We start from the raw sequence: 26,160 nt of genomic DNA on the forward strand, positions 1-26,160 counted from the left end.
TAAGTTATGCAACACATTTTTTTCTCAAAATAAGCTAGCTTTATTCAGGGTTCCAATACGCCATATTATTCCCCACTCTTTTTCAACATAATCTCCTTTCAATGTGATGGACTTTTGCCACCTTACTGGGAGGGCCTGTATGCCTGTATTGTATCACTATGATGGTTGACATTGGAGCCAATGTCTCTCTGCATGAATAACCAATCATTCACATACTGCTTTACGCAGAACACATTCTCCATTAGGCCAAGCAGATGTAAGTCGGAAGGTGTGATATATGGGCTGTAGGGTGGATGAGGAAGAACAGTCCGATGAAATTTTGTGAGTACCACTCAGATGCTCAGACTTGTCATGGAACATTTTTGTGGTGAAGAACACGGTACAGTTACCTGAGGGTAGTGCAACACACTTCAGCGTTGATTGGTGCACCACACAGGAGGACAGCCAACAGAAAAACCCCTTCAGAGTCCCAGAAGACCTTCACCATGACTTTACCAGCTGAGTGTGTGGCTTTGAACTTTGTCTTTGGAGGAGAGGTGGCACTGCAGACTCTATTTGTTGCTGTTTTGTTTCCAGTTCGAAGTGATGAACCCATGTTTCATTGCCTGTGACAATGTTCAACAAGAAATTGTCATGATCAGCCTTGTAAACATGGAAGCAGTGCTGCATAAGTGGTCCTTCATTGTTCTTTATGGTCTTTTGTTAGGCTACAAGAACCCAGCAGGAACACACCTTTGAGTACCCCTAATGGTGGACAAGTGTGTCAGAACTACCAACAGAGACGTCCATTTCAACAGTGAGGTGTTTGATTGTGATCCATTGATCACCTTGAATGAGTGTTCACATGTTCCAACATTGCAGGAGTAACAGCTGTGTGTGGCCAGTTGGCATGTGGGAGATCGGACAGGTTTGCGCGACCTTGTTGCAGTGATGATAGACACATTATCCAAAAACTCACTATGCTTTTGTTCATTGCCAGGTCTCCATAGACATTCTGCCAGCACTTACGAATATGTGTGATGCTCTGGATTTCCACCAAAAGAAACTCAATGACAGCTCTGTGCTTAGAACACATCTCCGTTACAGATGCCATTCTGAAGGCTGCGTATAGTGTTGCCAACACGAAATTACAGGGGCTGTTGTGGGAGTATTCCATGATGCCCCACAGCTAATTCCACATTTTTGCAACTGGAGTTGGCTGAGAAAAAAAAAGTGTTGCATTATTTATTGAACACCCCTCGTAACTTCATAATTTTTCATTAACAAACATTGAAAATGGACTCGCCAAAAACTGAAATAGATCTGGCCTGAGCTGAACAAAACTGAACCATAATATCCTGTGCAGATGCAGCCACAGGTGCTTAAATAATCTTGCAATAATGTAAACAAGTTAAAGTATTATTGGAATGTATGTTATGTGTTAATTACAATAGAAAAGGGTTAACACAAATAATTTCATATGTGACATGAAGGTAAAGAACTTGTGTAAATATGTTTCCAAGTACAGTTTTGTCAATTTCAAAATTTTCTGTGCTAAATTTTGTAAAATAAGATTTTTTTAAAAAAAATTACTATACAAATCCGGAAATTGGTTCCAGGGTGTTTAATTATTTTAATGACTTTCATTGACAGAGGCTTAAATGTTAAAATCATGTTATTTTCTGCATCTGTTTGCATCTGATATATTTTTATAATTCTCATTGTTAGGGAACTCTTATCACATCTGACTTTTAATAGCTATAACCCTTTTGTTTCCAGGAACATGGCACAGGAGACTATTTCCTTGTTGAACATTACCTTCCAGAAGCCTTATTTGAGGATGAAGAGGAAGGAGCATGCATACGCACTCAGCTTCAAGAAGCACATAAACGAAGGCATGGTCTGGATCCAGGCCGAGCAGAAGAGCTTTTCATAGGACTGTCTCAGTCAATGCCTCACTATGGATCTCATTTTTTTCATGCTGTGGCAGTAAGTTATTTGAAGAAACTTAATTTTTGTAAATATGATTTTTCAATTATTTGTTTTTGGGTTTTTAGTACAACAGTAAGAGGACATTACCTAATTAGACATTCTTACCTGGATTGGGATGTGAAGTCTGCATAACTCTAATATCCCAATTTTTCCAGTATATAGACAGTTAATATTGGTCTGTGTAAAAAATTCTTCGTTTGAAATATTAGATAACAACAGCAGATGAATAATATAGAAAAAAGAGCTGTGGCTTTTTTCAAGACAGTTGTGTTTCTCCTAACATACATTTATAAAGTAATCTAGGAGTAATGATAATAATTATAAGTTTGATTAGATTAGTTCTGGTCATATTTTTTGTTAGTATACTTTGCACAAGTAGCCTCCAATGGTTGCTTCTCCCTGTTCACGTATAACTTGATTCATACCACTTCCCTGAAGGCTTTTCTTCTGCATGGTATTGATGGAACAGTATGTATAAATGAATGAATGAATGAATGAATGAATGAATGAATGAATTACCTCCTACCATGTTATAATGTAGTTTAAAACTACAGAAAATGTATTAACTTAAAAAAATTGCATTATATGGTAGTTCCCATTAACCATAACTCTTCACTGTATCTATATGATAAAGTAAGAACAAACACAATTTGCAGAATGTAGTACTTTATAGAGCAGAATGTAATATACAGTGAACTATAGTTGTGTGTAGCATTGGACAACAATAATATAGGTTACAGAATAGCACTCATTTGCTATCGCTTAAACAGTACTGTTTCTTTGGTGGCTCACCAGAGCATGCCAGGGGGCCAACTGACGTGGTCTCTATATGCAGGCCTGTGAACTGTAGGGATGCATATTTCTGAAATAGTGCATGTCATGAGTGAAGGTACATCACTCCTCTCTTCTAGGGAGTAGGAAAACTACATATATGCATTAAAACACAAGGCACGGAAAAGTATACGGAACAGAAAAAATGCTTTGGTACAGAAAAAAGGCTTTGGTACATAAAAAAAGCAGAACTAGGGATGACATCACCATAGTGATGTACTTGTTCATAGTCAGTGCTGGAGGCTTCAGCGGGGGCATCAGAGATGATGGCCACACAGGACCTAGCAAAGGCAGTGGCTGCAGTGTCAGGTGCAGTGGGGGCTACACTGGTGATGACAGTCAAGGAATGGGGGCGGAGGCAGGTACCCCAGACAGCAATCTGCCAGGCAGTTGGCCCTGCTGTGATGCAAACGGTACTGTCTGTGACAGGAACAGGCATTGGTGGCGGTGAGGGTGATGGTGGGTCCTCCAGAACAGCCCCCATTGTGTGTGGCCTCAGCTGTCAAAGTGATGGAATGTCCGCCTGTCAGGAGTGCGGACGATGCATGGGCGCTGGCCTCGGTGATGCTCAATGACAACAGGATTCCAGTTCATTCGCCGGCTGAAATCACGAGCCTAGACAGGCACACCCAGCTGGAACGGTTGCGGAGTCAGCGACACTGGCAAATGCGGCGCCAGATGCAGCAGTTGTTCAAAAAACAGTCTAAAGCAGCTTCAGGGGCCCTGCCAGATACTTCTGCATCTGAGTTTTAAACGTTTGAACCATTAGATTGAGGATGAAATGGGGGAGCTGTGAAATGACGAACACCACTAGCCTGACAAAAAGATGCAAATTCTCAAGAAATGACCTGGGGGCTGTAGTCGGTAACCACGATATATGGAAGTTGCTCAATTACAAAAATCTTAGACAGGGCTGAAATAGTGGCTGCCATGCACGTGGACAGACAATGTGCATTGTAGGGAGAGTAGGAATAGATGTCCACTACAATGAGCAACACTGATTTAGGAAGGGCCAAGCAAAATTGACATGTAGAAACTCCCATGGGTGCTGTGGTGTTCGCTAGTGAAAAGAAGACGCCCACAGGGCTGCCTGTTGCAGTACACAGTGAGTGCAGGCAGCGATAAGACATTTAAAGTCACCATGTATGCCCAGCCAGTACACATGTGGATGGGCCAAAGCTTTGGTGAGAGAGATTTCCGAATGACTGACATGCAGAAGCCTCAGTACATTACAGTGTAAGGAAATGGGAATCACAACCCAGGGAGCAGTGCCCTTGATAGCCAACAAAAGCACCCCATCAAACACGAACAGGTGGTGGTGGGGCCAGCCATGCTGCACAAAAGAGAGGACCCAACTAAGTACAGGATCCGTGGCGATGGCCGATACTATCATGGAGCTAGTGATGGGAAAAATCATTGACCACATTCTGGTTCTCAGTATCTAAATAGAAACAAAGCAACTTATCCTGATTGAACACTGGGTCTGACCTTATCAAAAGGCAAGATATGGCATCGGTGTGTGTGTGCTATCGGTAGGTAATGGATCTGATAATGATAATGGGAGAGGAAGAGAGCCCACTGCTGCAAATGATGTGCTGCCTTGTCCAGCATGAAAGCCGAATGGTTAAAGGTGGTCCTTGATTAAATGGAATGTTGAATCATACAAGAAGATGTGATATTCCTTAAGGACAGTAACAGTTGATAAAGCCTCGTTTTCAATCTGAGAGTACCACTGCTGAGCAGGAGTTAAAGTCTTAGAACCATAAGCAGTGGGTCGTTCAGGCCCGTCCAGGTATTTGTGTGCCTAGCCCATGCTGAGATGCATTGGTAGCCAACATGCTCACCTGGATGAAAAGCGGCCAGACACAGGGCCAGACACAGACCGAGCACCCTGTTTCTGCAAAACATTTATGCCACTCATAAATTGTAGGCCTACCAGGAGGATCTTCAGCGTAATTTCTATCCCAAGTACGCTAAACCGTTGTCACTGACTTCAATTCTGTGAGCCAAAACACACAGCTAGCATGCTCGGGACCAGTGAAGGCAGCCATCTTTAACGCAACTGCCGCTAGCGCTCCTTACAGAGTGATTTGGCACTAGTGAACCATGCAAGACAAAACTTGATGTGTTTTGCTACAACTTGACATTACAATCACCTCAGTAGATACTTTGAATTAATTTATATGAATTTTCAAAATTGTAAAGTCCTTTTTGAAACACCCTGTATTTGGTGTGGCAAAGTTCCCAGATTTTACATTACATTACATTCTGTTGGTCTAATATAAAGTTCACTGTAGGATTTATTTCTGCATAAGATGACTGGATTCTGCACTGTGCTGTCACTTACTGACTGACAGTTGTTCTACCATTGCAGGTCGGGGTGGGGTGGGGGGCAATGTTTCTATCATATATAGACTTGTAAGGAACCTAGGGATGTCCACACATACTCACTTTTTGTTTGCACAATTAAATAAAACTGAAATAATAAATTAAAGTTGACAAAGAGTGTAGATAGGAATGTAGTTGAGATTAAATTAATTATTCATTCCATAGACCCACAAAAGAGGGGATCCTCCTGGGTGTGGAACATGTCAGATAAACACATTACAAAAATGTAATTATAAAAACTTGAGTTTCATTAATTTTAATGATCCTCAGTCAATATACAGTAAAATTATGTACATGAATTAAAATTAAACTTATAATATTTACAGGTTTACTGTATTTACTCGAATCTAAGCCACACCTGAAAAATGAGACTCGAAATCAAGGGAAAAAAATTTTCCTGAATCTAAGCCACCTGAAATTTGAGACTCGAAATTCTAGGGGAGAGAAAAGTTTTAGGCCGCACCTCCAAATCGAAACAAAGTTGGTCCATTGTAATATGAGACACAATTTAGGTCGAATGAATGATGATACAGCTACAGTAGTTTGGTTCGAGTCGTAAGCTTAGCAGTTAAGCTTTACCAGGTAGCCATTGCTATGTGTCAGGCACTCCGTCTGTATTTATACGGGTACCGTTCCTTTTTCACGTGCTTCATCTGCTTTGAATTGATTGCTTATTTTTCTTTCATCTGATACGTGCCGTTCTCTTTTTTATAGGTGTTTATGTCACTCTAAGCTGAAAATGCATTACTGTACTGTTCATGCATTGTTTGTTGCATTCTGATAATGAGTGTTTACGGCCTGTCGCCACTCGCGGCATGACTTGCTTTTGTACATGTTACCGCCGCTTACAATTAAAAAAAAAAAAAAAAAAGAGAGGAATCGACTCTTTAGTGAAAAGAATGGCAAGAGACTGCTATTTGTTGTTACTTACACCGCTGCTTTCTTTGATAATGATCAACAAGAACCAAATAATAGACTGCATATGATAGAAGATGTTCTAAACGAGAGTTAAGCGAAAATTTTTCTCCATTTGAAAACCTTTAGTACATTACATTCTGCACAGAAATTAGTCATATTAGATTTAAAAATCTAATCAATTGCTGTGCTTCATTTCTGACTATTAGGCATAAGAATAATATGAGTATAAACATGACATGATATGTGTATTCTTCCGCGTTTGCTGTTGTCTCACTCTAGGTTTGTAGTTTATTAGGCAGACAGGATTTAAACGAGATAGCAGCAAACATGAAAGAATACATGGCAAAATGTTTATATTCGTATTATTCTTATGGTGAAGAGAATACTGCACGTGATTCACAATTCATAAAAGCTCCTATTAGCAACCATCTCTCTCACAGGTAGGAAACAATTCAGAACGTAGAGTTGGCCATATTGACAAACATCCCAAACAGTCTTGCCAGTAGGATTTTCGTAGTACATTGTAATGCTGCTACATTCGAAGATGAATTTGTATTTACTTCGTTGGATAATGTATGAAAATGCAGTGGTCAAAACTAGAGGCGGAGAAAAAAGCTCGTCTTCCACCTTTTTTTAAAAATTTATTTACTGATGCAGAGGTTTTGGAACCAGTACTTATCTTTGGCCTGCAAAGCATGCCTGTGTAGTGCTATATATATTCGATGGCAGAAGTTAGTTGTGGCGGCATCTACCAACATTTTTCAGAACTTCTGCTTACTTTGCACTCAACTCTAAGCCACAGGTGGTTTTTTGGATTACAAAAACCGGAAAAAAAGTGCGGCTTAGATTCAAGTAAATACGGTAATACAGCTGCTTTCATTAAATCCATCATTCACACAGTAGCTAGTTACTTGGCTATTACCACCAAGTATTGTCAAAAATTAAAGTAAATTATTCATTTCAATGATCCTGAGTTAAGAACAGTCAAATTATGTACAAGATTTAAAATTAAACTTCCACTATTTACAGACTTAAGACTTACATCTGCTTTCCATACATTCATCATTCACACAGTAGGTGGTTATTTAGCTGTTACAACCAAGTATTGTCAAAAATTAAAGTATAATAAATTTTCATGAAAATGGTCTGCCGCACTTGTTGAGAAATTCATAGATGGAATATGCCTTAAATAGTGTTTGGGCAATACCCAGTTTGAATTCTAAACAACTAGAAACTCATTCACTTTTAATTTTTGCAAAAGTTCCCAAATAGTGAAACAAATTAACAGAGGATTAATCTTGTGGAAAACTAACTTAGAGGCATGATTAATGTTCCCCAAAACTGTGCATAATATAACAAAAATGTAAGCCTATTTTTACAGTTTTACTAAGTACCAAAATACCTTTCAATATTATTTCTAAGTGCAATGGCAAGTGAGATAATTCAGTTTATTATTGAGCTCCCTATGTTCAACAGTTCTAAGATTTGACAACAGTTCCAGTTCACAGTCTTCTTAGCACTCTGGCGCAGTCTGTGACTACTTTTACAAACTGGCATTTCTTATGAAAATAATTCTCAAATAATTCATTTCTTCCTCCAAGTACTATGGTTTACAGATTCTTGTAGTCCAGTTCACCACTGTCTTAATTAAACCTCTTTTTTGCTCGAGATGGTGTTTGACATTTTTGTATAGTTATGTGTGTGTGAGTGGGCTTTCTGTAGACTTTTTCCCCAAAGTTCTGTCATTTTTTCTAAGTTCATGAGGATCCAAAAATGAAATCTGACCATTGTTTGCATTTTCCATTGTGAACTATGTCTAAGAGATTCTTTCTCCATGAGGGCAAAAAGAAACTCACACTTTGTTTTTTTTGTACGTAAAGGCCACTTTTGCTATATCGACAATTCAGACCAATACTATCATGACTACACTTTGTCAGAAAATGAAGTTACAATGCTGCTACATTGTCCTAGCTAATGTTTTGTCTGTGAAATAAAATTGTAACTGTTCTGCTTACTGATTCATCATACAAAGAAGACGTCTGAACACTGTAACTGCAAAGTCCATATATTTCCAGTGTAATAGCATCACAACTGCTGTTACTATCCTTTCACACTCATATCTTCGACAGCTTGCATGATCCTTTATTGTAACAGCTTTTATGATTTTGTTTCAACGACCAAACAAATGATTTAGGAATGGAAATGGAGGAGAAACATTAGAAAAGTAGCTTATCAGAAGGGAAAACCATGCATCAATTCAAGAAGAAAAGAAGTGCAAGAAAAGCTGATAGGTCCAGATTCTTGAATAACTCTAAGGTGCAAGTGTGAAGATAAAGTATCATTAGATCAAAGATGGAAATTGTTTGAGATATTTTAGGCTTAGAAAGTATAGATAGGAAATGGGATTATCTGAATAAGCTGATTACAAAAACTCCAAGAAAAAAATTAGTAACAGATTGAAAGATGGTATTACGTCCAGGCATATGTGCAATTACAGTACACCTATATTCTTAAATATCAAGTGTAAAGGTATGCAAAACTATGCTATCTATGTAGCATAGTCATGAAAACATTAAAAATTGTGTTTGATGAAACAAGTGTATAATACTACAGTGACTACGCTACCTGCTGCCTTTGTGAACAAAGTGTTGTGACCACAAAAGTTAACAACACCTTTGTAAAATCACTAGACTGGTAATTTCTTAATTTGACTGTTAGGAAATATTTTTCATGTTGTACTGAAAAGACTTTTTTCATGTGTATGCTCAGTTTATTCAGAGATTTATACATTCTTTTGGTACAGCACCCATTATTGGCATCTCAGATATCATTCTTGAGGTCAATATTGTTTGTAGTTAGCTGCAGCAGATATGCTTTAATTGTGTCATATGTCTGACTGATGTCAGCTATGACGCAGCCATTCTCTTTACCCTTCCTACAAGACATTCTGCTGCCATTAGATTTCCACAATATTTGCTTGCTAGTACTGTCTTTTTTTGTCTGGAGAAGTACTCAGAAAATGACAAAAATGGCTCACTAAATGAAGAAATGTAAGTCATATTAGAAAATCACACACACACACACACACACACACACACACACACACACACACACACACACACATTTGTTATGAATGCAGCATTTTTAGAATTGAATTGTATGTGAACCGATGTACTTCTTCTTCCTCTTTTTTCCCCCCTTAGAAGTCTATGAAGAAATTTCTGGAGCAGTGTATATCTTCCTTATGTAGAAGTAGATGCATTTATGATCTGGGGAAAGTGAAAATAACTGACTTCCTACAATTACTGTTTTTGATTGTTGCATTCTCCTTGAACACTGTCATCTGGCAGCACAAATGTATGTTGCTATGCATGTGAGGTTTCATTTTAGGTAGTGTGAAGAAGCATGAAAAGAACAATTGTAATCATCACTAGTGAAATTGAAATAGATTTATAGTGAGCCATGGAAGCTTGAGGTGGCTTATTCTCATTTTATTTATTACAGATAGCAAAAAATTTGGAATCCAAAGATGTTCTGTTGGCCATTAATCCAAATGGAATATTTCTGAATGATAGAGAAGATAAATCGTTATTAGAAAAGTTTTTATGGAAGAACATCCAGAGACTCTGGTATAACAAACAACACTTCCTATTATTGCCCAGCTGTGGAGATGAAGTTGGAAAAAGAAAGTTCCTTATGGAGCACAAAAAGTGAGTGATTTTTTTGTCATAATTAGAAAATAAGAAGAATACTGTGTCTTAGGACAGAGACAAGACAGATTAAACAAATTACTGAAAAAATGTATTTCATTTAATTTTTATACCAGAATGTGTATCATTGTTTTGAAAAGCAGTTGAAGCATGAATTCAAACTGAATATCAGTTGAATGAGCTTAAAGTGATTCTTGTATAATGATTGTTTCAATTATAGACTTTAACTACTATGATAGAACATTCATTTATGTGAGTCTACACTGTTCTAACACTGGAGATAGTGCTCTTTAAACAAATGATAAACTGTATTCAAAGTTTGAGTGACAGCCAGTGAAAAATCACGAGCACCCTTGTGGGTGAGGGTTACTTTGTGTGAAGAGCTAGGCATTCTTTTAGTTGCTGTTCTGTAGTATTATATATACATGTCATTGTTGTTAAATGGAGATTAAAATATAAATGCTTCAGAAATTATTTTCTTGACATTTATAACAGCAGATTTATTTCTGGACTTAGAAATAATGTATATGTGGACATAATATCCATATTACTTAATGTTAAATAATGGTTTATGTTCATCTGTACTTTAGCAAACCGAATTTTAGGTATTTGTTGGTCGAGAGCTGACAAACTGAATTAGTATAGGCCTTCTCTGTACACCAAGAAGACTGGGGGTGGCCAAGAATTCTGCATGCGAGCAGTGCTCTTACTTGCATATGGAGTTCTGTCACTTGGCTGCACTCTTCTCCCACTGTCTTGCCAGGCTGTCTGAGTGGAAATAGGGAGAAACTGTGAAAGCACAACATCTAAACAGCAATGCAATTGTGAAAGGAACACTGAATGTCTCACATGTCGCTTGATTTATGTTTCATAACAACATAGATCACAAAAAATCAGTATATTTAATTATATTTTTGCTTGCTGAAGACATAATAAAATGTATATAACTGGTACAAACTGTTGGCATATGGTCAGACACAGACAATTTCAAAGATTTTTGTCATTTGAGTTGCTCCATAAACATGACTCAATTATTTTCATAATCAAAAAAAGCCTGTCATGTACATATGTTGATTGAAATGTTGTATCACATTTGCAACCCCATTATCAAAACTCTTCCTGAGGAAAACAATGAAGAACTCGTGCACAGTTTTATCACAAAAGAATTTGTCTTTGGAGTGGGAACTGCAATGGAGAGCAATCAGTTGCATCTGCACATGTACAGGAGTGCTTTCAACTAAAATGGCAAATGTTCTCAAAAGTAGCTCAGAAAAAGATGTAAGATTGGCACTGTTCTCAAAATGTTTAGAGAATTATTCCTGTAATTCTTTCAATGCCACAGTCAATTCTTCAAAATTTGCATGTTCTTTAATGCCATTAAGCTCATGTTTCTCTCTCTCTCTCTCTCTCTTTCTTTCTTCTTCTTCTTCTTCTTCTTCTTCTTCTTCTTCTTCTTCTTCTCTCTTTTTTTTTTTCAGAAGTTGCGCCTTCCACAATGCAATTTTCTTTTTAAATCCATCCCCACAAAATCAGAAATAAATTATTTCTTGCCTTGTGGTGTCTTACTGTGCCTAGTGTGCAGTGAAGTCCACTTAAAGTGAGAGGTCTGAAATCCATTTTAAGTGTCCTAATTTTCATTCCTGCTTTCCTTTTTTCATCAGAAACTCAACAATGGCAGATAAATCAAAATATCCTTCCAGGCATGCCCCTCAGCTCAACCAGTGTTCTTTGCAGCAGTGTATAAAGTTGTAATACTCTTCGTTCAATTCCATCAAAAACTGTTGCAACTCATGATATAATAAAGCATACGACTTCAGAAAATTTACTATTTGCAGCACCAATTTCATCATATCTAATTTAGCACAAACTGCTTCTTTATGTACAGAACAGTGAGCTCCGTACAAATTGTCTGTCGATCATTGTACGTAATTTTTTGCATTTTCATCATCAACTAAATCTTAAAGTTTTTTCTGCATGGTGTTGTAATGTTATTCAATAGCAAATATGAGGTACCCATGGATTCTGCAACTACGTAATAGGTTTTGACAGTTCTCATCCTTCACTTCCATGATTCCCTTTCATATTTAAAAGTTGGGATGATAGGTCGCTAGACTGCCTCTTTTTGTGCAAACAACTATTGGACCTATGAAATTTCTTTATACCACAAATAAACACTGAAGGATAAGTAAGGCTGACACAATGATTCTGTGAAACTGAAAAAGTCATGCTGACCATGAAATGCCACACCAAATGTGGGAATAAACATTGTCACTTTGAAATAAAATGTTGTGCTGTATTGAGTATTTCCGAGAACCAACGAGTAAAGCTAAGGCATACTGAGACAGGCTGAGCCATGGACTGTATGTATGCTGCACATTGCACTTGCATGAGGTATTGCACACCATGCCCATCCCTGAAATAGAGTAATAATGTGACAGATGTACAGAGAAGTTTTACAAAGTACATTAAGCTTGAGGGCATGACTAAAGGAAATCCTCGGTGTGGTATAATTACTTAAGAGATCATTTTTCTCATAACCTACTCAAAGTGAAAGAATGAATTTATACCGCAGTACAGTTAGTGCACATGTGTAAATATTCTGATGGCATTGTATCACAAGTGCAGCACATAGCAATAGTCACATTGAGTAGCTGCATTTGTCAAAAATCTCTTTTACTTGGAGTTGACAGTTACATTCCATTTGTTCCCATATCATTGTTTTACGACAATTGATAAATAATGGAAGAAATAAAGGTAAACAACTAACCTATAAACAAGACAGAGATTATTAGGTTTTGGATGACTCTGCTTGGAGCTAATAGAATAGACATACATATGCTTGCAGGGCAGCATTGTCCCTGCTAACTACTTTGTGTGAGGACACTGCATCTGTGCAGGTGTGTGTATGTGTGTGTGTGTGTGTGTGTGTGTGTAGTGGAGAGGGCATAGGTTGGAGGAAGGGTGCACACATATGCATGCACAAACATGCATACATATGCATAGTTATTTATTTTGTTCTGATGGTCTATGAGACAGTAGTTACTATGTTTGCATCTGCAACAACAATGCTGCAGTTTGAGCAGTTCATAGGAATACTAAAGGTTACATTAATTAAAAACTTAATGAGCAGTTTTCTTAGGAAATCCCTCAAGATCAGATACATGTGCAGCCTTATAGACAGGGACTGAGAGGTTTGTTTACATTCCGTGTACGATCCTGCTAACAGCTGGTGAAACAACAGAGGGCCTGATCACATCCTCAGTTAGTGTTTGCTATCAATGATATTTGGTGTAGTTTCTCTGACTGGCAGGTGGTGCGAGTCTCCCTCATTTGTAGATTGTCTTCCTGCATGCTTTCTTATGTTATTTGTGCTAACAGAGTACCACCCACCATAGGCTTAAATTGCTGAGCACAAGCAGGTTGTATTGTACCTCATGCCTTAGGAATGTTGGGGAGGTCACATATTGAAATATTTGCTGTTTTCAATAATTTTATCCTGCTGCATTCCCATGAACTATTCAAACAGTGTGTGTGTGTGTGTGTGTGTGTGTGTGTGTGTGTTTATATATATAATTAGTTGGGAATAAAGTTTTATATTATTGAAGGTTCTGCCTCTTTCATTTTGCACAGGAGTTCCTTTGTGTTTCATCTTGCATCATGCCATCATCAGTTCTTCCTTAAGCTTCGAAGTGAGATGAGTTCCCTGCAGCCACTTTCAGCTGGTGAGCTACTGCGCTATTGCATTTTCACAAATTGTAACTTCAGGTGGTTGTTGACATCACTGTAAGCTATACATACTTAATAAGAGTTATCTTTATCCACAGATTAGTGTTACCTGTCATACTGCAAAGAATTAAAAATTATAAAGAATGGCAGAATAATGTACCTTTAATGGAAAAAAATATATAATGAGTGCTATTACATAAAGTTATCAAGAACTTTTATACAGCTGCAGAAAAGCAGCAGACCTGCTGACTTATTTAAAAATGCAAGTAGAAAGTGAAAAGCTATTGACTTGCAACAGAGGTACCATTAATATCACTGAGATTGTTTTTAAATGTTGGTATACATTGTGCAGTAATGTAAGTCAAGTGTTAACTTGACCTCTAAACAAGTGTTGTTTATATAATTATAAGCTGTGTCCAGGGAAGTGATCTGGATCTCTTGTTATTAATGTTATATATAAATGACCTGGCAGACAGTATTACTACAGCCTGATTAAAGTTAGTTGATAGTTGGCTTTTCATGCGATGGAGCTGGTTTCCTCCAATCTGATTGCTGAGCTCATGACTGAACCTTTCATCATTGCCAAACAGCCATAATAGCTGGTCAGTTCACTTCCAATTTCTTGCCCAGTTTCCTTTCAGTATGTGTTTTGATTCAGAATCCTGGGCCTGGCCCTTTTATTTTGTATTTCATTACACATGCTAACCTCACCAAAACAACACACACACACACACACACACACACACACACACACACACACACACACAATGATGCTAACAAGATACACAGCTTTCATACACAGCATTAACCAAACCATACTTCATCCTTCCGTGCAAGATGGGATTCAGCATCACATATAAAATTATTGTAATCACAGAAATTGGCTTACATTAGATAAGCTTTTCATGATATTGTGTAAAGCCGAATTTTTGAAGGCTGCAATTCATCATTGCAACTGGTGCCAGAGTCATTAATATAATACCCAGATGCTGTATAGTGGCATAGTGCCATAGTTAATGTATAAACCTGAAGTGCAGAAAGTCCTAATTTCGAATCCTATCAAATGCAGCGATAGTTTTTTGTATTTCACAATATAAATGTCAGCTATCCCATGAAAGCCCACTTACAATGGTTTAAAAACCAGTCTTAAGTAAGGAAACTTGGCATCACTACAGCCTCATTCATATCACTCCTTTAATGACCATATAGAACACAAGTGGTAGACATCTACTGTCAAGTAATTTTAATTGGATTATAGTAACCATTGTATATGTAATAAAGTTCATTCTGAAAAATGCCACTCAGGTATTCAGTCGATTCTTGATAAGATTTCAAACTAGTACAAAGATTGGCAACTTGCTTAAATGCCCATAAATATAGAATTGTGCACTTCTCAAACAAAAAAATCATATTATCCTATGACTACAATATCCATGAGTCACTATTGGATCAATCAACTCATACAAATTCATAGGTGTGGTATTTATAGAGGTATGAAATGGAATGATCACGTAGACTCAGTCACATGTAAAACACAGACCTCAGTTCATTGTAGTGTACTGGGAAAGCACAGTTAATCCGCAGAGGAGACTGCTTACAAAATATCTGTTAGTCTGATTTTAGAATATTGCTCTAGAATGTGAGACTCACACCAGATAAGACTAATAGGATATTGAATGTAAACAAAAGGACACCACAAATGGTTAACATGTGTATTACACTCACTTGAGACTGTCACAGAAATGCTAAGAAATCTGAACACTGGCAGGCATCACAATATAAATGTCAGCTATCCCATGAAAGCCCACTTACAATGGTTTAAAAACCAGTCTTAAGTAAGGAAACTAGGCATCACTACAGCCTCATTCATATCACTCCTTTAATGACCATATAGAAAAAAAGTTCCCAATCATTTCTTTTTGGCATGGATCCCACACATCTGAACCATTTTCCAGGATAGACCGCATAAATGTTTTGTAAACGTTATCATTTACATACCGAAATGCCCCAGTACCCTACCAATGAACCAAAATACATCCTCTGCTCTACCTTTGGCTGAACTTATGTGAACATTCTATTTCATATTACCTATCGAGATGGCACAGTGGCTAGCACACTGGGCTCGGATTCAGACGATGACGGTTCAAGCCCACGTCCAGCCATCACGTTTTAGATTTTTTGTAATTTCCCAAAATTGCTTCAGCCAAATGCCGGGGTGGTTCCTTTGTAAGGGCATAGCTGACTTTCTTCGCCATGCTTCCCTAATCCGATGGGACCAATGACGTTGCCGCTTGGTTCCCTTCCCCAAATCAACCAACCAATCAATCACTTGTATTCCCAAGTACTTGTGTGAGATGGCTAACTGCTCCTTTATTATTTCATTTGCCATCAGCTGTATATTCTGGTGGTTTCAATTTTTTCTGAACTGCATTTTATTACCAACTTTTAGTATTTCATTGCTTTACCGCAATTCTTCTACTTGTAAGTCCTTCCTTCCATCTTCAATTGGGGAAGTGATTTTTATGATGCTCTTTTCCTCACTCAGCATCATCTGAATTTTTCTGAGAATCTTATTGTACAGTAATTTAAATGGTCTTACTGATTCACCTTGCAGTCTTATTGATTATTATATTTCTACCAGAACCTTCATACATATATTTCTTGCTCAGTACAGATTATTCACATGCAGTTGTCCTTAACAGTAGTTTAGAATTCATTTGTAGCAACTGACATAGACAAGTATAAATGTACTTAAGACACTGTTCGGATTATAATGTGTAGCCAAACAGAACAGTAGAATGATTGGGACACTAGCCTAAGTGAACAAGAATTAAGGTCACATCTTCTCACCCTGATCTAGACTGCAAAATCCAGGAGGGTAACAGTTACTTTTCTGCCTCATGCATATCCAACTGAGCTGCTGCTTCATCACTAGAGACTGGAAAATGTAGCATGTGTTTTCAGCAAAATATTAATCTATTTTTGGCAAAATTCGTACATATTTTTGATGAAATTCACAAATATTTTTGTATATGATTGTAATAGACACACAGACATGCCTGAAGACAAAGCCTTAGTGCTCTGAAATTGACCATTATAAAAAGTAGTGATCAGGGAACTTTTTGATTGGATTGTTTGCTTTTGCAAAAACTTCAACAGTTTTATTCCAAAATGGTCTTTGTTTTCTTCTTGTTTTTGTATTTATTCTTTCTACAAATGGTCACTGTGTTGGGAAGCAGCAGTATTTTTCTGCCAGCAAACTGTGTGCATCTCAAATTTAAGGTGTTTTTCAGTATTATTTTTCTCCATCCATTTTGTCGATTACAGAATCTGCAGAATATTAATTTTGATCTTTTGTGGTTATCCATAGCTATGCTACCCATACTTGACAGTTCTACAAATAGTGCTGACAAGTCACATAGCAAAGTAGTAGAACCAAAAATAAAACTATTTGCATGTTATGGGAAGAATTTCAGTGTGGTTGAAATATGCTGATAAGTTTTGTTTTCAGATGATATAGTGCAGATTGTGGACAATATATTGACAGCTGGCCATGAGTGTAAACAAACTAGAATTTTTACCACCAGAGGGGCAATGAGAGATTTTGGCAAGCAAGTCTTGTCTCCTCCTTACAGGGCAGTAACCTACGCCTGTGTTCTGGAAAGCAGAACTGACACATTATTGTGAGGGTCAGAATTGAAATCTGTGATGCAGCATGATTAGTCACTTCACTGACTTCAAAGTAATAAAAGAAAACAACAAGAAACACACAGAATTTGTGGATGGGTGCCGCACAATTGCGTATTGAGATTGCCAGATTACTGTTTATGAGGTAGTTAAGGCCTGACCTCTAGTGGTATTTGCTGGACCGACAGTTCAAAACATCTGCCAGGTAAAATTGCCACATTATAAGTGCCCACATTACACCCACTTTTGAAAATTATGGCTTACAAACAAACGTAAGTGGGTGCAGTGGTATGTTGTTGCGTTCGTACACTTTGTATTGTATTTTACAAACATCTTCCCATGCACAACATATTTCCAAATCGGGCTTTGTCAGGTGATGTCAATACCAATAACTGAAATTTTGTTACATGTTCGATACTTATATGCAGAAAATAAAGCAATTTCAAAGTACCTCTGATAAAATAATTCATCTAGAGACAATTTGTTGTGAAACAGCCTATGTTAGGCAATTTTGTGTTCTCACATTTTGATGCAGAATTCACATCTGTATTAGCATTTGTTGCAAAACACAAATTTTTCAGGTCTTTATTTATCACTAAGGATGCAGAAGATGAGAAATTAAGATTTAAACTTAATATTTTGTGTGTTTTTAATACCATATGATTAATTGATTACTTATGTAATATGTACTGGTCTAGAATTATAATTACTGTGTTAAGCACATGACTACCAGTGGATAAATACTGTTATTAGAAATGCATAAATAGTTTTTTGGAAATGTAGTTGTGACCATTACTTCAGTTTGAAAAATATTTACTCAGTTTCTGAAATTAAGGCTTCAATATTTATTCGCTGTTTGCAATAAGAGATGGATGCATTGTAAGTTTAAGTTTAATTTGAATTTTTATTTATCTGTTACAGAGTTTGGAATTCCTGTGAAAGAATCACCAAAGTGTATGAGCTCACCAGAGCAGCCTAAAATAAAAAGTTCCTCAAAGAAACCTGATGTAGTTCGACTGCACACATTTTCTTCAAAAATCAATGGTACAAAATATCAAGTTGGAAAACCTGTAGATAATTCAGTCAAAAAATTGAACAAGTCAGATTTGTGCAGTACTCCGCAGATGAATTTGTCGATACGTTATGGATTCCAAAACAACAAAGAAAATGAAGTTCCTTGTAGACCGTCATCAGTGTGGCGACCTGGTGTCAAAATGGGTACAAGAGTACTTGTACAGCGAGATTTATTTTGGCAACCACCATCTCTTCCAGAAGACACGGTATCTCTGCCTGCCCTCTCTGACTACTCACCCTGTGCAACTCCGCCCAGTGAAGCATATGTTGTCAGTAAGTCCACATGCACTGTATTCACTATAACATACAATAGGTGACTTATTTGTTTATGCCAAGATTTATGTGAACTTGCAAAAGCAAAGAAAACAGAAAGAGTCTTTTTAGGAGCAAGTGTCACAACCTGTCATGTACTTTTTTTGGTATGAGAGTGTTAACAAAAAAATAAGGCCATTATTTTATTTCTAGCTTTAAGATGCATTCTTGGTTTTTCTCAGTTGAAGACTAATACTGACTTGATTTCAAAGCTTGATGGATGTATTGATTACGTGTAAGTAATTCTATACAACAGATACTTTTTATGAGGGATTTCCATTTTTATATATATGCCTATTCCCAATTGGAAATGGAACTATTCCATCAATATATTTCATACTTAACCAAATTCCACAATGAACTTCTGAATACCTGGCTCACCATGGTAGACTTGCCCATCCTGTAGGAACTGTGATGGGAGTGTAATCATGATCATTTCTCTGTTTATGGCTGGGCAATTAACCAGCTCCTCATCAAACTAAATTTGTTTAATGAAAAAACTTTCATCAGTCAATCAAATGTACTCAGACAGACAGTAGTACGGGTCCAGTACACACTCTGTTAACTTTGCAGCAGAAGTTTCATTCCGTAACCAGAACTTAACTTGTACCTTAGCCATTCTTCAAACAATTATTTCTCTCTGGCTGCTAACATCATGTTTCTGAGCTCTTATAAAATATTTACCTTTAGATGTATTATAACAAGTTTGTCGTGCTTCTGTTAATTCATCTCAGGTTTTAATAAGACACTTCAGTGATCTTTTTATTGTCACATCACAACAGGTTTTGTGGCACTGAAAACACTTCCTCAGGTGACATCTGTATAAGAATGAATCGTGGAAGAGTGACATACCCTGAAATGCCTGCTAACATGAAAAAACTTTTAAACATGTAGAACAGAGAAAATTAAACTCATGTAACTAAGTCACAAGAGCTAAGTAGCCCAGAACATGGAATCCAAAATTTGTTGTCAGAACCAAACTAATAAACTACAAAATGGTGGTATTTCAATGAATGAAGATCAGCAGACTGTAGGGATCCAATGATGATTGGTGGAGCCTAAACAAATTACTTCACAGTAATCCACTGGTAACAATATGTGGTTTTCACTGCCACAAAACTGATTGTAATTTTATACTAAAAAGATTAAATATAGCTGAAGCAGCTTTTTAATCCTCAAGATGATTAGTCATAGTTGTGGTTGCCCTGTCTACAAGGTTTTCTGCAAGAGCACCTACAAGGTTTTCTCTTAATTCAGAACGACGAGAATCAACAACCACCACCATATCCTTAGTGTAATTACTTTTGATTTCTTGTTTCCTGTATGTTATGCCATTAGTGAAAGTTACTGATTTTGATTCCAAATTCTCTTTTACATTTTCTAATTTGCTTTACAAAAAATTTTCACAGAATCAATTTTATTACATCAGTCATAATTGATCCAACCCATTTTCTGATCCAACTCATCTTTTGAATAATGAAGATCCTTACCCAGACTTGATTTTAAGGTATTAAAAGTCACTGTTGGTTTGGTCCAATTTTAATTCCAACTAAGAGGGCGAGCTGAAAAGTAATGCCTTCAAACTTTTTATTCTGTTCTCAATAATGGTTGAGATATTACATGTCATGCATATTACTCAATCAACTTTCTCACTTTGCTGAGACAAGTTGCAACCCTCTGCTACTAGAGGGCTCTGAATTGTAGCACGTAACATGGTGTGGCACCGATGAGGTAGACACCAGCATCGACTGAGTATTGTCATTGAACTAAGCTAAACATTATGTTTATGCAGTTCCGCCATGTCAGTTCTTTGTAAGCCTTTGATGTGTTTAGGTGAATAAATGAACTACTGCAAAATGGGAGCGCTGTTTGGTGTAACCGACCCGAACTTCTCCCTCACTGGTGACCCCGAGTTGCAACGTCTTCCGTTTTGGCCGTTTTACTGTGTCCGCGGCCTCTGCGTCGGTTATTTTCGGGTGTATTACATCGACACAGCATTCAAACAATGACTTCGGCCCAACGCCTAACGCCGGATTTTGTGATCGACATGCATCATGTTGCGGGCGATGTACACCCGCCAGGACTGCAACACGATGTCTCTCACTCGACGATTGCACCGATTTCGCCAGACGTTTTTCAGCCTGCAACAATAAGTGAGGTTATGAGTGTGCATGACTCCGGCTATCAGATGCCTTTGTTTCCACCACATGTGCCCTCCCTCATCGACAGTGCAGTTACCTCTTACAGATCTCCGTGCAGTGCGGGACCAATGCCTTTTTCTGCAAATGCTTCGTTGGACAACCTACCACCGCCAGGACAGTGATTTGCTACACCACAATCCATGCCGTACCACCAGCCATGTGGCTGGAAATGCTTCGTTCACAGGTCAACCTCCTCAGCATCCGGCTACTCCCGCACCTGCCTCGGTTTAGCATCAGCACATGCCTTCCTACTTCGATACCTCGGCCTGCAACACGAACAATAACTTGTTATCTGTGCCTGACCTCCACCTCAGTCCCATTGCTATGCCTCAGTGTTTTGTGCCACGACACTTATCTGCACACTGTTTTGAGTGGAGTGACTATGAACAGTGAACATTCACACATTCCATCCCACGTTCAACATCATTTCCCACACTGTGCTTTTGGACAGCCCGCACCTCCACAGCCTCCCTTCAACACAGGTGGCCCTGGCTCTGATCATACGTAAAGCTTTCCGTGGACTAACACGCATTTTCAAACTTGGAACTTTTTCTAACCTGTCGTCCCCGGGCCGGCTCCAGTTGAGCTTCCGCTACCGTTCTCAGCACATCTTGGTGCCTCATCTGCGTCGGTCTTCCACGACGCGTCAATCTGAACACACCCGCAATGTGTTGAGCTTCCGCAACCACAATCGACACATTACGGTGTCTCACTTGCATCCACGTTGCGACGGATCGCGCTCAACCACAACGCGTCACCTTCACGCTGCCACCCGACCAGCCGGTGTAGCCACAACCCCTGGAGGCACACTCTACTGGAATACTACAGCAATAACAGCATGTTTCAGGCAGTGCCCTGACGAATTCAACTCAACCTGTTCTTCCGAACATTCTACAACACTTACCGATGCTGCCGCCATTTAATCCCGACAGGGCAACAACCTGGTTCAAAATTGTGGACGAAGTGTTCAACCATTACAAACTAGACAAGTCGGCCGGGTTTCTGTGCCTCATCACCCACCTGCAAGACCAGGAGGACTTGATTGCTGACCTGGTCGACACCCCAAACTCATCTACCCGGTACACTCTAGCCAAAAAGACAGTTCTACATCGGCTTGCATGCTCAACTGAGGCAGCAATACGGCAAGTGCTCCACGTCGAGCAACTAGCCAACGACAAACCTTTCCAGCTCTGGAGACAGCTATGTGCCCTGGTCAGTGCCGATCTACTCTCTGACACGGCTCTCCTCACCATCTGGTCAGATAAACTGTCTCCTCACATCCGCTTTGCTGTGGCTCAAAGGTCTCCTGAACCTGTTGAGCAAACAGTGACAATTGCTGACAAGCTACATGATACATCACTGCTCTATTTCGCCAGCTAATGCCTACCTGACAAGATCCAGATTCAGGCTCATCGTCCTGTGGCCGGATGCGGCCGGGGCCGCAGTGTGCCGACCGTTCCACTTGCTCCGGGAAGCAGTAAACAAGCTACTGGGACATCACTGGCTCCGCCCACGGTCACGCCCCCTCCTGCAACTGAGCCTGCTGCGGCCACCAAACCTTGGCCACCGCCACTGGCAATGAACGTACCGCAGGAAATGCAACCGCACCACCCGTACTTTTACTTCCACACACGGTTTGATGAGGTGGCACGGAACTGCAGACCACCCTGCTACTTCCCAAACACCTCCTGCACACAACGTTACAGGCACCCCCCAGTGCTACATTCTGTCTGGGAATGATCGGATAATTGCGGACAACTTTACATTAAAGGCATTTCGTTGGGATACCTTTTCCTAGTGGACACAGGCACCGATGTTTCGCTGCTGCCTCCGTCCTTAGTGTTGTCGAACATCTGCCCTCATCATACTTCACTGCAGGCCATAGAATTCAACTAAACTACAATGCTCGGGTTCAACTTCCCACGTCATCTCATTCTCCGCAAACTGCAAACTCGAGTGGACTTTTTTAGTGAAATGGACGAACCTTTACTAGGCATTGACTTCTTGCGACATCTCAAACTTTCACTGGACTTAGTGCGAAACATCGTGTTTCATCACCCGTCTAAGACTCACTTCCCCTGTGCTCCGTTGAGCAAACCCATTGATGACATTCTGGTGTTCAGCTCCTTCGTCGAGGACAACATTAGACATGTGCAAACTGTTATGAACACTCTCGCGGCAGCAGGCATCGAGACCAACCAGGACAAATTGCAGCTACATCAACCCGCTGTCACTTTTCTTGGTTTTTGGGTCTCTGCCGACGGCATTTCACTGCCCCCTGAGAAAGTACAAACAGTACTAAACCTACCCAGACCTGCGTCATTCAAAGAGCTCCGGCACTTTCTGAGGACAGTTAATTATTATCGCTGACATCTACCTCGGGCTGTGGAGATTCAGGCTCAACGTACGCATGCCTTGGCAGGCACCAACACTTCTGGATCTCGGCCCGTTCCATGGACCCATGCTATGACTGACTCTTTCACTGCCCTCAAAAATCTTCTTGCCGAGGCCTGCACCATCGCTTATCATCATCCCAATGCACAGCTTTTCATCACCACAGACGCGAGCGATACTGCCATAGGTGCTGTCCTTAGCCAGACGATCGACGGCCAGACTTTGCCTCTGCAGTTCTTCTCGTGCAAGCTCATCGATCCACAACGGAAATATTCCGCATTTGACAGGGAGTTGCTCGCGGTCTACGAAGTGATCAAGCATTTTAAGACTGACATTGAGGGACACCCTTTCAGTGTATTAACAGACCACAAACCCCTGGCTGCGGCCATTACAAACCCGCTAGCTGACCCGCCTCCTCGCCACTTTAGATACATGGACTTCATATCTCAGTTCACCACCGATGTCACACACATAAAGGGTGCTGACAACATTGTTGCTGATTTCCTTTCATGAGTCGACGCCGTTCATTCGTTGTTAGACCTCTCTGAACTGCCTAACCTCCAACCCACCGACGAGGACACGCAAAACCTGATTTCAGACTCTACCTCTTCACTACACTTCATCCGCACCACCTCCCCTTTCATTTGTGGTGAAATCTGGTGCGACGACAGTACAGGCACATTATGCCCCCTCATCCCAACCACACTCCGCCGAGCTGTCTTCAATGCACTGCATAATTTAGCCCACCCCAATGTTCGTGCATCCGCCCACCTCGTAGCGGAGCGCTTTGTGTGGAGAAATGTCAACAAGGACTGCCAGCAATGGGCACGCCCCTTCATCGCGTGCCAACGCTGCAAAGTACACAAGCATACTTCAACCCCCCCCCCCCTCCTTGGCGCCTTTTCGATCCCTCCTGGGCATTTCCAGCATATTCGTATTGACATTGTCAGCCCTCTCCCCCCCCCCCCCCCCCTCTAACAGCTTTCATTATGTTCTCTCGTCTATCGACCGAAAAACTCGCTGGGTCGAAGCTGTCCCCCTCCCCAATATTATGGCAGAAACTGTTGCTCGAGCTTTCGTCGAGTCACAGGTATCACGTTTCGGATATCCAACTATCATCACAACTGACCAGGGCAGAAAATTTGAGTCCGCCCTGTTCAACAAGATTTCTAACATCTGCGGCATCCAGTGCATCCATACCAAAGCATATCACCCGCAAAGTAATGGGCTAGTTGAGTGCTGGAACCGCACTTTCAAGGCGGCTCTTCGATGCCACGACTCTCTATGGACGGAGGCCCTTCCCCTTGTGCTACACGGCATTCATGTTATCTATAAGGGAGACCTCAAAGGCACAATAGCCGAGTTCATATACGGCCAGAACATTGTTCTCCCTGGCGAACTTGTGAGCCCTTCCGCTTCTCTCCCTCAGTCTGACTTACCTTCCTTCATGGACCGCATCAGACGCCACTTCATCAACCTCCATATCCCTCTGCCTGCCAGCCTCTCGTGCCCTAAGGTTCGCGTCCCGAAATCTCTGGACAATTGCGAGTATGTCATGCTCCGAGATGACACTGTCCGTGCTTCGCTCCAACCTCCATATACCGGCTGAGTTCTCCGGCGCTCAGCCAACACCTATGACAAACAGATAAAAGATTCAGCTGTTAAAGTCTCTCTCAACAGACTTAAGCCTGCTCATGTCGAGCCCTCTTCTACCCCCCTTCAGGCCACGACCACACCACTCACTGTCATGGGTCACAACGCTCTGACCACTCCCTCCACGTCGGACTCACACACTTGGTCGAGTGACTTCCGGCTCCAATCGTTGAGCTCTTCTCCGACCTCACCCTCTACTCCGGTCTCATGCACTCCGTTGAGTGATCACATGCTCCCCACGTCGAGCTTACCTACAATCACGCCCTTGCCGCTGGGCCATTCGCCGGCCCCTTCGACCTCTACCCCGTCGCCTGCCTTGCCCTGTCGAGGTTTATCACGCCCCCCCATCTTGAACGTGCCCTCGCTCGAGGTGTTTGTGCCTGTCCCCCCAGACATAATCCACGACATCTCTATAATACTACGCGATGATACACTGTTTGTCATGTGTTTCCCTTCATCTGGTGCTCATGACACAACCTCTGCCATTCCCTGCCACCTGGTGAAATGTGTTCCCCTCTCACCTGACGTCGACCTGGACATGCTTTGTGTGTTCGCCACGCCCCCCGGAGACATTGTCGTCATCGCTCCGTTCCGTCCGCAAACCGCCGGCCTCCCTGGTGCCGCACGACCAGCACGCACAGTACGACGCCCGGCGCGCTTCAACGACTTTCAGGTTCGGTGGCTGAACCTTCCTTCACGACATCTACCCACACAGCTCCCCGACAACGCTGTCGAGTTGACCATGGGCCGACTCCTGCGGACTACCCCTGTCAATGTCATAGTCACTACCCCCCACCCACCTCCCCCGGCCTCTCAAGAGTACTCCATACTGTGAGGGGGGGGGGGGGGGGGGCGCCTATGGGCTATGTGGCACCGATGAGGTTTTCACCAGCATTGATCTGAGTATCGTCTTTGAACTAAGCTGAACATTATCTTTGTGCAGTTCCGCCATGTCAGTTCTTTGTAAGCCTTTGAAAATGTTTAGGTGAATAAATGAACTACTGCAAAACGAGAGTGTTGTTTGAAGTAACCGACCCGAACTTCTCCCTCAATGGCAATGCGTAATGCATCTATGTCGGTGTACTATAATTAAGTTTCTAACCACAGGAAAGTTCGTCCTTACATGGAGCACCTGATGTCTGAGTTCACTGTCATTGATCATTCTCCATGCGGTACTGACTTGGCCCCATCCAGTTTCACCTATTTCTAAAACTTAAAGAACACCTTCAGGGACTTCCCTTTGATAGTGATGAAATGGTGCAAGTGGAGTTGAGGTTGTGGCTCAGTCAACAGAG

General features: G+C 40.5%; 1 protein-coding gene across 2 annotated transcripts in view; it reads left to right on the forward strand.

Moving 5' to 3' along the window:
* Positions 1-26,160, forward strand: part of LOC126481519 (tyrosine-protein phosphatase non-receptor type 13-like) — a 450,882-nt gene that overhangs the window by 403,162 nt on the left and 21,560 nt on the right. For both annotated transcript variants that reach the window (XM_050105325.1, XM_050105332.1), the window contains 4 exons: positions 1,759-1,968; positions 9,613-9,818; positions 13,449-13,540; positions 18,153-18,578. In XM_050105325.1, coding sequence (XP_049961282.1) covers positions 1,759-1,968; positions 9,613-9,818; positions 13,449-13,540; positions 18,153-18,578 — 934 coding nt within the window. The remainder of the gene's footprint in view (positions 1-1,758; positions 1,969-9,612; positions 9,819-13,448; positions 13,541-18,152; positions 18,579-26,160) is intronic.

The sequence above is a fragment of the Schistocerca serialis genome, chromosome 1 (genome assembly GCF_023864345.2).
Source record: "Schistocerca serialis cubense isolate TAMUIC-IGC-003099 chromosome 1, iqSchSeri2.2, whole genome shotgun sequence".
NCBI lineage: Eukaryota > Metazoa > Arthropoda > Insecta > Orthoptera > Acrididae > Schistocerca > Schistocerca serialis.